General features: G+C 40.9%; 2 protein-coding genes across 2 annotated transcripts; one reads left to right on the top strand and one right to left on the bottom strand.

Moving 5' to 3' along the window:
* The first annotated feature begins 2,468 nt into the window (after positions 1-2,468).
* On the top strand, positions 2,469-13,916 carry LOC145433266 (SHC-transforming protein 1-like). Its single transcript, XM_080310309.1, has 11 exons — positions 2,469-2,731; positions 3,092-3,162; positions 3,219-3,405; positions 6,552-6,657; positions 7,843-8,002; positions 9,008-9,125; positions 10,857-10,997; positions 11,056-11,164; positions 11,233-11,340; positions 12,021-12,247; positions 12,900-13,916. Exons 1-11 carry the CDS (start codon positions 2,585-2,587, stop codon positions 13,032-13,034), a joined length of 1,509 nt encoding a protein of 502 aa, XP_080166435.1. The 5' UTR covers positions 2,469-2,584; the 3' UTR covers positions 13,035-13,916.
* Positions 13,853-16,362, bottom strand: LOC145433267 (testis-expressed protein 52-like). The gene is made up of 3 exons (XM_080310310.1): positions 15,655-16,362; positions 14,203-14,341; positions 13,853-14,137 (listed from the first exon to the last, which is right to left on the bottom strand). Exons 1-3 carry the CDS (start codon positions 16,305-16,307, stop codon positions 14,030-14,032), a joined length of 900 nt encoding a protein of 299 aa, XP_080166436.1. The 5' UTR covers positions 16,308-16,362; the 3' UTR covers positions 13,853-14,029.
* Between the last annotated feature and the right edge of the window lie 20 nt (positions 16,363-16,382).

Here is a 16,382-nt window from a genome sequence, read left to right as displayed (position 1 = left end):
CACGCTCCGCTTTGCGTAGGGAGCTACCCATTGTTACGTGTACCACTATTAATCCCAAATAGAATTCAGAGGGTGGAAAGTTGAGTTTTTGTTGGTTTAATGCATAGTTGTCGATGGGAATGGGTCGGAGTATTGGAGGTTGAATACATATAACGGACTCTGTGACTAATTGGACGTCCTAATATGTTTGGCCTGATTAGTGAATATCTTGGATACTTGCGTGGCGGTCTTGCGTTTGTTGCCGTACGATGCGATGAATATGCCGGTATATCGCTGCGCAATGCGCACGGTCGGTGAATACCAGCGATGATTTATGATATAATAGCTATTATAGTGGCGTATTATATGATGATAGAAGATAACAATAAAAGGGCAGGCGATGAAAATGAAACGGCATTTCGTTGCAGGCGAAGTGGGTATGCCAAATCATGGTCCTTCTTGAAGGCGTCATACAGCAGAATCTGTATGTATTTTAACTTGCCGACCAGAAAATATAAGTCACTTACAGTACTATTGGAGGACATTGCTGTGATACTATATAAGTAGCGAGCTATCTTCATGTAGGCTAATTGTTATTTAATCAGCAAAACGGAAATAAAATTCTGAGTATTATGCTTTCACAGAAATTTTGATTCCTTTATAACCGATACTTTTTCGTAAAAGTCATGGCCGAAGAATCATTGTGGGAGGATTGGGAATCCATCACCGAGGAGGAAATTTCCCAATGCTTTGAAGGATTGGATGAGTGGAGTGGAATAAGTTGTGACGTCTGTTGGGACAATTCAATCAATGTAATGAAATTAACATTAACTTAACCTGATTATTGGCACTGTGTCATCTTCCATACCATGCTTCTCAATGTGCAGTCTACCTTTCAGTTCATAGAATGTCCAGTTACCTTAAATGAAGAAGCAATATCTAGCCGTTGAATCTACTGTGATATCAAACCATCAGGCCTGCTATACCCCAAATTTTGCTGTTCAAATTAGAAGCTGATTGTACCAAATCTGGAATATTTTTGTGCCTCACTGTCTCTGGCAACTCTTTTCTTGGGAAAGGTATCTTCCTTTCTTTCTATATGAATAAATATATCAATTGGAATCGTTTGGTGCATTGGTTTCTTGATCTGAGTGAGTGATCTGAGTGATCTGGGCCGCTTCATTCCTTAACAGCTCTGGTCTTCGTACCGTGAATAAGGACCTCTTACAAGATTGGTCACTACGCGGATTGTTCACATAGGTACATCCAGGGATAGCGCAGTTGCTGACCATAATTGCCGTGGCGGTTCTATTATTTTTAACTGCTAAAGACGCGAAATGTATAACGGGATATAAGACAGTGCGATGTAGCCTAGTGAACAGAAAAGAAGATGTCAAAACGAACAAGTACAGTCTTCCAATGTAACATAGGCCTAATGCCCGATAAAACAGTGTACGATATTGATCTTTTGGATGTATTGATAATCTTTTCGGCGCTCTTTTTATCCGCTTTCCGTGTAGGCTATTCGTTTTTTTCATCGGTTGCTTATGCACAGAAAATAGTTTGGGCAGTTTTGTATCGGCGTCAGCGGCTTTCAACGGCCACTTAATTATTACCGCATAAAGCCTTATCAATCATAGCATTGTCTACGAGTTTACGGGATTCGGCCGCGGAGAACTTATCGCTGAATAAGGCATTGCGGGAAATTGATTTTAAACGTGTTCTGGGTGGAGGACAGTTGTGAAATTTTTTTAGTGAGAACATATTGATGCTTCCTCGTAACATGCAAAGTTTGAAACGTCTAGCCAGAATATTTCCACCCTTTTTCGGCACTCAAATTCATCCATGCATTTCCGAAATCGCCTATTCTTTTACATGTAAAATAGGACAATCGGACTTTCGCGAACGGAATTTCACTACGCAAAGTCAAGCGTGACGGATCTAAACTTAGAACAATGAGTCGTCGCTCCATCTTACAGTCTCTATAGTGTATGTATATCATGATTCGGTGTATATGCTGCAAAAACATCAAAGACAAAAATACACTTTCCTTTCCTTATATTCCCTGGTAAGTCCACGTCGAAATTGTTGGCAAAGGCGGAAGATATTGATTTTATGGGATTATTATATCATTTGATTGCCCCAGTTGATATATTTGGCGACGTTTAAAACGTCAATATATACTTCAGCATTGTGACGTTATGTTGCGCGAGTCGTCACTAGGTGTCGTGCATATTAATATAGGCTATCATTTCATCGAAGGATAGGGTTCGAATTAGCAATATGACGTCACGTGACGTCATGAGGTTCACGTTCGTGTTCACACAGAACCTTTCAAAAAGGTTCGCGTTCACACGAACCTGAACCTTTCAGAGGCTCACACCATCCCTACTGTGCACTTGTGCAGTGCAAAGAACTTTAATCCGTCGTAAGATTCCCATAGTGCCCTCTTGCGGATATTCTTTATTTGTGAAGTCAATAAAAAAGACCTACGTTTTTTAACCACAACCACCACATCTCCAGTTCTCGGAAAGGTGGCAGGGTTAGCGTCTCGGGTTCTTGTTCGTACTTCTTGTTGTTCAGCACTTTGTTGTGAATAGAAGTAATGAATCGTATGAAACACAAGAAAGTGATTGAAGGCGATCAGGCGAACGAATGGAGGAAATCAGGGAGCTTTGTCAACAAGCCAACTCGTGGGTGGCTCCATCCTGATACATCTGTAATGGGCCCTGGGGTTGTATACTCAGTCAGAGTAAGTTTAAGTATATATTACTGTCACTTTGTTACACATCTATAGGCGAAACCTGATTAGACACGAGTGTAGAAATTAGGAAATGATTGCAGCTGGAAGTGATTCCGATTGATGAATTTCCCAATTTGGCTATCACGCCCAGTACAGAAATGTGTGATGAATATAATGCTTCAAAACAACTCAGCAGCCAGATCTTAGACAACTGTATTATCAATGATAACTTTTTCATGCTCTCTAATGTATGGAAACGGTATCAATGTACTGTACTGCAATATAATAGAGTCCAATTACACATTGGTTATGATTTACGACCATAAGAGACCTTTGTTACTACCTTTCTAATATATTCCAATCTCATAGTATCTGGGATGCATCGAAGTGAAGCAGAGTATGAGAACACTTCAATTTGAAATGAGAACACAAGCGACCAAGTATGTAACTTTATTTGCTCAACATGAACAGAGTATGATGATAATGACATTTTCAGGGAGGCGATATGGAGAATACTAACGGCGACAGGCAGATCACATCAAATCGGATCTAGTCGAAAGAAGACCCCAAAAGAAGTGGCAAAGATCCTTGGCGAAAGACCTAACCTCCAATTTTCTCTATCTTTGATTAATCTGACCATATCAACTGCAAGCTTGACCCTTGTCGTCACTGACACAGGACAGGTAATTATATTGATATAGTTTTTCAAGAATGTAGGCTGTATGAATCATGAACAAAGTATTCATTGATGATTGGCTACTGAAGGAAAGATAGAATTATTCTGTAAATTACTACTCCTTTACAAGTAGAAGTAGTATTTTTCAAGGCATGCGAAAACGAATTATAATGGTGGAGAGAAAGATTGAGATTACAAAAAAAAGAAAAGTCTATACTAATGCAGAACCAGGCTGTAGCGAAAGGATTGATGATCAAGTCACCTGCCGCCGGAATGTGGAATTGTTGAATCATAGAAGGTAGCACTTACTTTGGCCTAACATGAAAATGCATGGTAGAAACAGACCAAAACAATGCAGTACAAAGCGAGTTTATAGTTCAAAGAAGTAGTTCAGCGCAATTGTTTGGACAATTTTCCTCACAAATTTGTAAATCTATCGAGACACTACTTTCTACTTAACAAAATATAAAACATCACCGATTATTATGTGGCGGAAATGGGTCTAACATATGTCAGTACTCCGAAAATCCATTAATGTAATCTATATGATTGTTTAGGAAGTTAATCATGCTAGAATATGTATGTCAGTGCAGTGTAATCATTAATCAATATGTTTAATTGACAGTGTTGGAAGCCTGACAGTGTGTGAGTTTGTAAATGCATTTGGCCAATGAATTATTTCGCCTCCATGGTTCCAAAGACCCAAAATTGGTTTGCTCATAGAATCCACATTGGAATCTACATAGTAGGCAGGCATGTTTCCAGTTTGTTCTAATGCTGGTGTGTCTTGCGAGCGAGATAGTGTAATGGTTATGCGTAGGTTAATAATGGTTATGCGAGCGGTAGGTCGTGGGTTTGATCCCCAGCCGGGTCATACCAAAGACTCGAAAATTGGTATCCGCAGCTATCCTGCTAGGCGCTCAGCAATCACGGATAGCATGGAGGAGAAAAAAACGGGGGCGCAGACTAGATGACCTCATGGGGCCGTATCGCAACTCCGTCGTCAAAGCATCTCGATGGTGCAGGCGAAAAAGAATACCATATCTCTCTCTCTCTCTGGACGACCTGGTGCAGTCTGTGTTATCAGTGATAATTTTGTCGTCATTAGCTGATTTCCAATAGCTAACGCTATTACTGATAATAATGAATGAATGTAACCTATTGAATGACCTATTAAACCTATTTCCAATGATTAATAGTTCTCTACTGGTCCGCCTACTTCTAGAATACTGTCCATTTGAATATAATAATAACATATTTCAAATGTAGGCATTTTCTGGTAAAGAGGCTACTATATTTTAATCATGTGATGCAGTTGTTGCAGTAGCAACATATAGTTACAGGGCAACAGAGTGCAGCATTTTTTTGTTAACTGTGCAACATACCTTTAATGTCCTAACCCCAAGAAGTTATGTGGTTGACAATGCAAGAGCCAGTACACATAGTTAATTATTTTGCAACAAGATTTGTGAGTTACATCTGTGTAGTCCAGGCCTATTGTCAATTTTGATGGTGGTTACTAGGCAATGGACTAAGCTTTGACAAAGTGTTGGTGCAATTCTGTGGATATGGACAGTATATAGGCCTACCATTCTCTTTTAGGTATGCAATAATACAAGTCACCTCAATCCGCATTCTCAGCTATCGACATTTAGGCTGTGCTACGCTGAATTTAAATCCCAATATGCATTGCCATTTTCCCATTCCTGAAAATCAACGGAAGTGATTCACTGTTCCATTGTGCGACGTCTGTGCACACTGCACACAGTCGATTCCCCGAAATTACTTGAATCGTTCATGACTCTTGTAATGATGTGAGATGTGTACTGGTTACGGTGACAATGTTTCGATCGGTGGGTTAATATATGGAATACAAAGTTATTACTTTCAATTTGTCAAAATACCACCTAATTACAAGAACGTTATAGATGTTATGTTACAAATATATGTTTAGGCTAAGAAACTGATATTTTACCTTAGTCTGACTAACAATTGGGTAAGATCATGTCAGGTGCTCCAGAAAAAATTCAAATGTGCACCCACAATCTCAGATTTTTATGAAAACTGGTAAGCCTGGAAAACTTTTCTTTCTGATACCAGAAAAACAAATTTTATAAAAATCGGTCAAGTACAGCCGAAGATGTGGACGTTCAAAAATTGCTGTTTTTGTGCTCGCTCAAACGGAAAAAACGTCAGAAATTTACACATGCAATTTAAATTTGCTATATTTTGGTCAAATTAGGGTCGTTGAGGGTGACACTTTCACACTTGTTCATTTACATCCTACTTGATACTTTGTCCCCTTCTTCGACACCTGGGGTTGCATAGTCTGACCTTCAACCCCATGATTCTGTTCATGTCTTCAAAAATCGCTCACGCGTGAGGTCATTTTTAATTGCAAATATATTTTGACTAAGAGGTGGTGTCATCAAGTGTAAGGTGTTATTGGAAAGCTCTTGACAAGGACTATCAAATTCAACAATAAAATTACTGGATATTCGATATTTCGAAATTTAATATTTTTTCAACACTTGTCTACAAAAAAAAATTTTAAATTTGAAGATGAAATATCCACTAATATTATTGTTGATTTTGAAAGTGCTTTCCAAGAGCTTTCCAATTATATCTTACACTTGATGATACCACCTGTTAGCCATGAGATATCTACAATTAAAACTGATGTCATGCATGAGTGCCTTCAAAAGTTATAAATAAAAGCATGGGTTCAAAGGTCAAACTAGGCAGCCGCAGGTGTCAAAGACAGTGAAAATGCATTAAGTGTGCTGTAAATGACCAAGTGTGAAAGTTTTGCCCTCAACAGCCTTAATTTGATCGAATTATGGCAAATTTAAGTTACATGTATATATTTCTGCCATTTTTTCCGCTTGAGCGATCACAAAAATGGCAATTTTTGGACAGTCATACCTTCGGTTCTAGTCGACCTTTTTTGATGAAATTTGGATTTCTGAAATCAGAAAACAAAGCTCTGTAAGCATGCCAATTTTCATGACGTTTCAAGAAGGTGGGAATTTGGCATGGAGCACCTGAAATGTACTGACCCAATTGTAACCCTTAACATGATTCTTAAATATCAATTTTCTGCGATCTATACGCTTGTAATTATCATTTATGACTTTGTTGGTTACTTTTCAGTTCATCGCAAATCATCAAATGCAGTCAATTTCTTTTGCGTCCGGCGGTGATCCTGATACGATGGATTATGTAGCATATGTTGCCAAAGACCCCATTAACAATCGAGGTAACGAGTCCTATCAATTCATGGACACTATGAAATGTGGAATTATTGTTGCAGCCGTTTGAGTAGCAGCTATAAGCAGGGTTGCCATACCGTCCTTATTTCTAAGATTTGTCCTTATTTTGAAGGGCCACGTCTTAGAAAACTCAACTGTCCTTATTTCTAAGAAATGTCCTTATTTTCGACTTGCGTCCTTATTTTGTCTTATTTTCAACCGCTACAGAACTTCGATCATTTTCTTCTGGTATCTGTGTTGCATAATATTCTAAAATTATGTTTTTTTCGTCGAGATTTTATGACATCATAAATATAAGGAACTCTCGTGACGTACACACCACAAGATTTGACTTCTAAGTGGTGAGATAGCTAAGGCAGTGAGTGGTGGTATAGCAGTTTCGTCTGTACCAAGCTACCGCAGCCGACCTAATTTTCGCAGTAAACAGAAGTACCAGGTTCCTGCTGTTTCGTCTACAGTAGAATAAGCTCAAGCTGTGGGGAAGGCAGCATTTATAGCGTTGTGAAGGCGCAGTGCAATCGAAACATTTGTTTTAAAGTAGTAAAAAGCTATAAATCATTGATAATTTTTTCTAAATTATATTGCACTTGCGAATATAGTTTTAGCTATAAATAAGGCTAAATCTGATTAGTTTAAATGAACGAAGCTTGAAGGGCGAGTGTTTCGAACATAGCAATATCTGCATTCAGCATTGCAAATAAGTTTTCTTGGGTCAGGACCAAGACTACAAGCATTGTTACTGGAGTTTTTGCTCCATACGCTCAAAAATGATTTTGTCTGAACTTGGTGTACGGCCTTTTCCCTCTTGGTTGACGCCTCTAACGAGGTGGAGAAGTTTGGTTCATCACCCGAGGGGGGCAAGACCAACGGTTTTTTTTTGGGGGGGGCTGACGAAGTGCTGTTTCGGCCCTGAGTAAAGGTAAACAACTTAGACCTGAGCTGTCATGATAGCCATGAAGCACTTTCTAAAATCAAGGAGCTGCTCGAGCAGATTGTTTCTGGTGAAAAGTATGAAATGTGATATGCCACGGCTCGTATAAATACAAAGTATGTACACAAACGCTTTTTCATGTTGATCTAATTTTTCGACCGTCCTTATTTTTGGGTCCATGCCTATGGCAACCCTGGCTATAAGGCTGTTGCGATATTCATTTCTTCTGACTATATTACAGCGTGTCATGTATTGGAATGCAGTGAAGGCTTAGCGCAAGATGTAATTAACACCATCGGACAAGCCTTTGAACTGCGTTTCAAGGAGTACCTCAAGAATCCCCCGAAAGCAGTTACGCCACCAGACCGAACAGAGCCCCTATTTCATGATGGAAAATCTAGGTGAGTAATCGTGTTCAGTTTTAAAATTGTTTGACGGATAGTGAACAAAATTTGGTTCTTATCTACATTAAATCCAAACTAACTATTGACACACTGCCAACGACGTGGGCATGTGCATTGTTTGGATGTAAAACTTCTATGTGTGGGATTGACATGCTGTTTATGCAATGAAGCAGACTGATTTCATTTATTAACGAATAGACCTCTGCATAAATTCCAGGAAATATTTTTGGATGATAATCTTGTTACTTGTTTTGGATACCTTCACTGCATAGTGTGATAGGTCTTCTGTATTCTGCATAGTAGCCTAATTGTGCTATATTGGAAGGTTAAGGAATAATATATCGCTTTTCATTGATATTGACTTGAAATGATTTGCGAAACGGACATTGCTTCAACAGGTTTAATAGATACGACATTGTAAGTGGCTGAAGGAAAGTACAGAATAGTTTCTGTAGTCTGTTTTCGGACATGTCGATTGTTATATATTGGTAGACTTGAACAAGCTTAAGCCAAGGGTGTCAAATGTCCATGTCATGGTGCATAGGTTCTGTGAACTCTCAAATCTTCTATTTTAAACCGACCTTCCGGTTGGCGCATAGACAATGCACATACTCTGTTGCGAGCGTCAAAACTAAACTTTCCTTATCGATGAACGCATTCGGTAGGTATATATTTCCACGTGTGGGATCATCATGTTGATTGCATTGCTTGCGTGCCAACGCGATAGTTTTCCCAGCAGTCAACACTTTGCATACACTTCAAGACATAATGAATGCCTTATTACGGACGGAAAGAAGTTAGCCGCGTGTTGAATGTCACATTCTCCTTAACTGCTCATCTTAACCAACTGATTCGGGAGGGAACGCTAACCGACTGAATTGCCGCGAATTCCAGCAGATCTATAGTGAAGAGGCCCGTTAGTGGCTGTGTGCACAGTGCACACCATTGTGGCTTGGTACTAGCCGGCATCTATCTTTTTCGTAATAATTGGATGGTTTATAGGTGGGGTGACGATGAGCCGGAGTATTATAATGAAATTCCCGGAAAGCTACCGCCAGAAGGAGGGATGACAGATAAACGGATAGTATCACCGACCACTCCACACAACCACGCTCATCAGGTTTGTTGAGTTTTGGATACGCTTTCGTAGGTGTGCATGTGCAAGTGTGCACATTCAATTATTCACTTGTCCCGTACACAATTTCTTGGCTACTATATTTTTTTATATATGTAATCGATATCCTTTAGTTTATGCTCATCGAGGGCGTGTAGTGTAATATAATATTTGATGGTTTTCTCTCAACTGAAACAAGTGACTATATACATTTGTAAATCACAATTCTTTATGATTAATGTCTTTTTAATAACAGATGGATAATATTGTAGGCCACATGAAATTTGGCACCAATTTTATACTTTTTTATACTGAAGCCTGCGTAGTTATCGCTGTAATACTTTTGATAACCATGCTCAAATACCAAATAGTTGATAGTGTACGAAATGGTTGCAAAATTAAAATTCACGACAGCGGACAGAACAAAGCACCAGGCGGAAGGTTTTCTCCTGTATTCGATGTTATTACCAGTACTAATGGCACGATTGGAATTTTTGCTAGTGACCTTTGCAGTAACCCTATATTTACGATGCTTTTGTCGGTGCTCCAACCATGAAAATAAAAGAGTTCTACAAATGCAAGTAATTGAACTGTGAAAGTAGATGTAAGAAAATGGATAGGCTTGGATTGTAGTTACATGCGTCAATCCTAGTGCTTTAAAGATGGTGGCATTGTTTTCCTAGGAACACGATATAACTAGGCCTAATAAATGCAGTAAAGTGATCTTTAATGCTGGTTGAAATGAAATTTCACTTAGAGGTTGGAATCGATCAGTATTTGGCTGCTACTAGTGGTTTCATTTTAAGCGCCAAGTGTTACAGGAAATAGTTAAAACTGTGTTATGTCTAAACGATGGAAAATTAATGTACTTATACAATCCTGAATTCGGTATGCTTCACGTAAGCTGTTGGCGGTCATATAGTTGGCATCTTACATCACCGGATTTTGGTCTTTGCCAAAAGAAATGGTGCTGAATTGTATGCTCCTTGCCTACAAGACACTAGAGTCATCACAATTATTGACAATCACAATATTGATGCAACGTGGTGTAGGGTTTTGGTTTGTTTCATAAAACTAGTTGCGTTTTACTCAGCTTTGAACTATTGACGTGATTGTAGGTTTAATACACTGTGTACATCCTAATCTGAAGGAGATTCGTGTGATTTACAAATTGCTCACCTATTGCTCACGTATGACTGATGTGTTTTTAATATAGGCATTTTTAGTCTGTTGGCAAATATATTTCGGGGATATGGATGGTCTAGAACTCTACCTGGTTTTGATGCCAATTTTACATTAGAAATGTTGGTGTACTGATCACAAGATATTTGTACTATGTCTTATGGTTGGTTCTAACAATAAATACTACGGTTTAAGCTATCATGAGCAGAGTCGGTCAGTTACAAAGTACTTTTCAGAGTAGGACTGCTCAAGTAGGTTTTGCCTAGTTGCACTACGCACTCCTGTGTTTATGTTACTTCTACTGCTACTTCAGTACCAATGCTGACTATCACCATCTATGTCGATTTATGATTGAATATTTGTTGAAATGAGTACTGGGCCTACTTGAAATGAGAGTCTACTTGAGTAGAAATTTACGAGATGACTTGACTACTTCTATTTGAATACAACGATCACTGCATTAACGACCTATGATTTTGAGACAGCTGAAAGTAGAATTATTTTATCATATGATATTAGTACGGTATAAAGTAATGTTGGAAATCGTTCTATTAGCTACCAAACTCTGCTGGGTCCGGCGAAATTCCGTCGTCGTACATCAACCGTCAATCGAAGCAAAGAAGTTTCGACGACCACAACTACATCAACACAAGCGTCATACATCAAGGCGAAGCACCCGCTGCTAACCCAATCGACGTAAGCCTAGGTGTAGTGTTTGTTTCACGTCTGTGATTCAAAATTTTTTATATCTCAGCACAAGGCCTCCCACTTTCCACCCGTTGGATCTTCTGGACCGGTCCAGCGAACGAGTCACAGCAATGTTCTGGCCGACGTAAACGCACAACCCATCTCTCCTCAAAAGCGTAAGTTCTGAACCTGATATGTTATCCCACATTATGTGATTGATCGAACTTGGTGCTGTTTGTTTCAGCTGGTGGTGGTGGCGGCGCACTCGCCATTGCAGCTGCAATCGGCCTTGCGTCTGATGATAACGCGCCGCGGCATGGAAGCAATTCCTCCGTTGATGCTTTTGACATGAGTAAGCAAGTGTTCCTGTGTTTGGTACGCTAAATCATGAGCCCTTGGATACGGACAATATAGACCCACATTATCGGTAAAAGAGCGTAGCATTTTTCACAAATTTTCCTCTGCAGTGTTCATGTTGATGGTTGCCACCGGCGATAAACTAGGTCTTTTGTCCCAATCTACATGCTCAAAGCTCCGACTACTCTCTTGAGCACTTTTCCGATCTTACCTACTTACTCCTACTTCAACTTGTTTTGGCATGTCTATGGCATTAGTTGTATCCCGAAATGAAACTATGATTATTGATTATTATCATTGATAATAATATGACCGGGGTCGCGACGATTTGAATCAAAAAGTAAGGGTCGTCAAAGTAGTATGTCCACGAAATTTGTGGGTTAACATCATCGCCCAGTGCTACTATCATCCGTTCACTGCCTTTTTGGTAAATACTTGAAAAACACACTTTCGTCCAGTCCTAATCAGGGACTCGGTGCCGGAAATAAGGACACAAGTCGACAACAAGACTGGTATGGCTACCCTTAACCCTGTACGTCATACCATTTTAGTACTTGAAAAATCACCTCTTACTGCTCGACTTCAATCATAACAATTCGTACTTGATTCTGATGCCAGTCCTCGAATTGTCATGTCCACTGTCCAGCCCGAATAACGACTCACGCCCGTTTTCAGAGCCCTTTGAGAAAACCTTGATGATGGAGAAGTCATCCGCTGTCGGGTCACTGCAGCACGAGCCGTGGTTTCACGGTAAAGTCAGCCGGCAGGACGCGGAAAGTTACTTGCGCGACGACGGGGATTTCTTGGTCCGCGAATCCAGCACCACGCCCGGTCAGTTTGTGCTGAGCGGCCTGCACGACGGCTTGCGGAAGCATCTGCTGCTGGTGGACCCGTACGGCGTGGTGAGTCGGAAATTTTAATTTGATCACAGTATGAGCTTTTCTTATCGGCCGTTCGACAGCACGTCCTGTTTGAAATTTAATAATTTTGTAATGGCCCGCAAGTGGTAGAAGAAGTGGTCTGTAACGATTTGGGAAAGTAGTCCAAGTCAGCAGAACCTACTCGAGCACTTTCGAAAAGTAGAAGCGATTTGTTATCGACCACCTCTGCTATTAAAAAATTTTGATAAAAGTCGACTTTTATCAAAACACACAAACCCAAACTATGTCAACAAAAGGAGTTCGTGTACCACCTAAAAATAGCACATTAAACGCTCTCTCTTTCATGCTGGTGACGTCATATTTTGTGATACGGTGGTTGATATGCAATGTTCTTTCCTATTCTCTACTAGTTGCTGACAATTACCCCTGACGAGTGTCAGCCGAAAAAATTGGGGTTCATTTCAATATGAATATACTATTCAATTGTATATTGAAGTTCTGTACCTCCAAGAAGCTGTTCAAGTGTTAAATGAAGCTGCAAGGCCCAGCGTCCATTGTTGCGGTATTATTTATGTGGCAGTAAATACAAATGGTGCATCTAAAAATTCCCTTATTCAATTGTTAATATCTTCGTTCCGTACATCGCCGCTGCTGATCAACGCAAATTCCTCAGGTGCGCACCAAGGACCGTCAGTTTGACAGCGTGTGCCATCTCATCTCGTTTCACCGCAACAACAACCTGCCGATCGTGTCGGCCGGCTCCATGCTCATGCTGCAGCAGCCGGTAATCAGGAAGATCGAGCGATGATGGACGGGCGGATTTTACGCGCCACCCGCCGGACGCATTGCCAAATAATAATTATTGACGACCAGTATCTATTGCGCTTATACGGACGGATCTTGAACGACCGCGCGATGCCTTTCGGCTAGGACTGGCCGCAGCGATTCGAGTGCTGATTGTAATGATTCGATTCAAGGGGTCGATGGATTTTTTGTCAGTACCGCTCCTGTCGACAAATAACTATTTTAACGACGGGAGTTACCAACAGTGAAGCCTTGAAAATTCGATTGACTTTATCGTGGAGATGATTAGTACATATTGTATGCCACGGTTATGATTGATAAATGAGAAAACATCTTTTTTCTTAGGTGTAACTGGCATGGTTTTCTTTGCGTTCTATATGAATGGCGCTCAATCGAACTTGGCGAAAACGGCTAATGTCGTACTTTCCGATTCTAAAATTTGGGATGGGTGTACCCCGCATTTCGTCCCCCCTCGCTAGGTTAATGCTTGTTCTTTATACTGCGTAATGCACCACGCACCCGCTCTGCACTAGCCGGCGACCCGGGGTAATTCCATACTGTGGTTTGTGCACATTCCGCGAGGTGACTATGCGGTTAGCGGTAATCTCCTATTAGATTGTAAATGATACTTTTTCGATTACTTATGATATTATTAGTGCCGTGATAGGTGCCTGATTGCCATAGTTGTTAGAATCATGTTTGCGGTACCGCGTTAAGTGTTCTCTGGTTGCTAGAACTGTCTAGCTTCGCGAGTCGTTCTAATTTCATTTCTATTATGCGATTACCCCTCTTTTATATTGTTCACATCATGATCGCACAGTCTGACATCAAAGGCTGTGTACTTGTTCGAAGTATTTTCAACGGCAATAAACGTTTGCACTATCGATTTGTGAATTCGATTTTCTCGTGGCTGTAACGCCGGATTCAAGGTCGAGTTTTGAATGCGTGTCGACTGTCGAGGTAGGTTACTCGGACAAGACGTAGTATCGTGAAGAAGCTTCAGGTGTAGCTCGTGACGAATTGCTGCGCCATGTTGTGCCTCCTTAGCCTGCGCATTCTGGCATTATTCTCACGCCAACGTTGTAGATCCATCTGTTCGTTGACGACCTGTTAACATGTGCGATTTGCTGCATCGATAACCAACTTCGCGCAGGTCGAGGGGAAGCGCCTACCTTGCTGTAGGCTGGGTTGTTCATTTTGTATGAGAATTTCCACAGCAGGCCTTTATGCCTGAGCGCGGTGCTCGAGACGACTGAGGCTGGACCAGACGGTTGCGGATCGAATAGCAGTCCCACCCTTGGCTGCTCTCGCCTGAAAACGTCGGTATCGATTGTATATATGCGCTCGAAAGCTATTGGTAAACGCGACGCTGGCCGGTTTCGATTTAGAATATGCGCCTTATATCGTTCGGTTTTACAGTATCAATAATGGACGTTTACGTTTACGTGAAATATTGAAATATATCAATGGATATTTTGTGGGACGAGTGTATCTATAAGCATACGGTGCAGTTCGGTTTATTAGCAATTTTATCAGTTCAGTACACGACAAAAATTGCGATACAATGAAAAGATAGGAAGGTGTCGAAATGACTTGGAGTAGTCTTTAGAATCAGACACCCACCTTGGCCTAGGCCGTAGACGATGTAAAGAGGGGGCATGCACAATTGCACACTGAATGAAAAGTAAAAGAAGATAGTATAGAAAGAAAAAAACAAGCGGCACAAATAGGGTGGCATGACACGGAAGGCGGGAGCGAGGTCTTGGTCCGGTAATATTGAGGGCGGACCGTATTCATTTACTAGACATTGCTTGTATTGCAGTCTGATGCACATCGAATAGACTCGGTAGGGGCTGGCCTACGTACGATTTGCAATACTTGCCACGGAGATATTCATTTTACGAACAAGTGAAACAAATGCATCGAAAGTGTTACTTCCATATAACTTAGGGTTACCATATTTTTGTAGATCAAATTCCGGGCAATCTTTAGCGTCCACTAGCGGATTTTACAACGAGGTATGAACACATTGTCAGGATATGACGTCTCAATTGCAAAGCTTCGCCTATCCGCTGTATACAGGAGTGGAGTGGAACATAGGTTTTGAATTGGGCAACTCTGGTGATTGCTTGGGTCTGCACTCGCTCTGCAGTAGGCCTAGTTTGCACAGCCGGTGGTTCCAACCTTTTATGGCGCGAGCTCATTTCCATTTTGAAAATGTTCCGCGGTCCAGCTCAAAAATGATAGGGTGATTACTAAAAAAATCAGCTTGCCCAGACTTACTCACGGCCTATTTTGAAAGCTGATGACCTCCAACATCTTTGCGATTCCCAAAATAAAGGCAAACGACCCCAGGTTTAGAACAACTGTATTTGACTAAACTAAAGCATCCAAACGGCCTTAACCAACTCTAGGAATATACCGTTATCTTACAATTGCGATTACAATTACACCTCTTTCAGTAAATGAGTCGGCCGTCTCTCGAAAGCCCAGCACCCAGGAATCAGGATACAATCCGCACCGATTTTAGTTTATGTTCTAGTCTAGTTAGTAGCTATTATTATAGTGTGCCTCTATGCCGAATCTTACTACACGCTATTATAGTTCCGGTGAAGTTTACTCACGCATCTGATGGAAGAGGTCTGTGTTTAATCCTTCCCTGGGCTTGCAGTCTTCGCAGCTGTAATGGAGCTATGATTTTTCCAGACATGTCGGTCGGGGGTATTCGTCCGGCCGTCATGATCTCGAGTCGTTTCATTTCCTCTACCCGACGTTTTGTTTCCACTATCTTTTTCCGCTTAGCTTCATCTGACTTTATCACATCTCCGTATTTGATGAATTTATCGTAGGTGAAGTCTCCCATTCGGGAGGCGGGAGGAATCGGTATCGGATACATGGCAGCTATAAGGGCCGGAGTAGCCCTCCCTTTCACGTTACAGGTGATCCCTTCGGACTTACTAAAGTTTCGCCACACATTCGAGTTATACTCCGGATCTGGCTGTTTTATTGGTATAGGCTCAATATCTCCTACATCCACCCAAGTTTGATACGTATGAAGGGGATATATAATTGTTGATTCAGAAGCTGGTGTTCTCACTCTGTGCTGCACCTCGATCTTCTTCATAGCACTTGGATTTGTCTTCGGGACTCCTATGCTGCTTTTAGGTCTTGGCGAAAATCCTGTGAAATTGACGGTCGGGTCACCATACAAATTTTCCCGCTCTTGCAAAGAAAGCTCGCGACGAGGAAAATGAGATCCAGTGTACGACGCGATCATATCGTAGAGCTAAAAATTCGTATTATCTATAGTCTACTACTAGAATGTAAATGAGTTTATATTAGGGTTGCCATA

This window comes from Botryllus schlosseri, chromosome 2, assembly GCF_051294905.1.
Source record: "Botryllus schlosseri isolate E-star chromosome 2, Bs_hap1, whole genome shotgun sequence".
NCBI classification, from domain to species: Eukaryota; Metazoa; Chordata; class Ascidiacea; order Stolidobranchia; family Styelidae; genus Botryllus; species Botryllus schlosseri.
Note: the sequence above shows the minus strand (reverse complement) of the source record. Positions and strands in the feature narration are given on the sequence as shown.

What these genes read in the sequence shown, in the direction of transcription:
- LOC145433267 (XM_080310310.1), bottom strand. Translation starts at nt 16,307, where the DNA reads ATGATCGCGTCGTACACTGGATCTCATTTTCCTCGTCGCGAGCTTTCT. An exon ending in AGACCTCTTCCATCAGATGC is followed by an intron (nt 14,342 to 15,654) that starts GTGAGTAAACTT and finishes CGACGTTTTCAG; the next exon opens with GCGAGAGCAGCCAAGGGTGG. An exon ending in ACAACCCAGCCTACAGCAAG is followed by an intron (nt 14,138 to 14,202) that starts GTAGGCGCTTCC and finishes ACATGTTAACAG; the next exon opens with GTCGTCAACGAACAGATGGA.
- LOC145433266 (XM_080310309.1), top strand. Translation starts at nt 2,585, where the DNA reads ATGAATCGTATGAAACACAAGAAAGTGATTGAAGGCGATCAGGCGAAC. An exon ending in AGACCCCATTAACAATCGAG is followed by an intron (nt 6,658 to 7,842) that starts GTAACGAGTCCT and finishes ACTATATTACAG; the next exon opens with CGTGTCATGTATTGGAATGC. An exon ending in CCGCTGCTAACCCAATCGAC is followed by an intron (nt 10,998 to 11,055) that starts GTAAGCCTAGGT and finishes TTTATATCTCAG; the next exon opens with CACAAGGCCTCCCACTTTCC.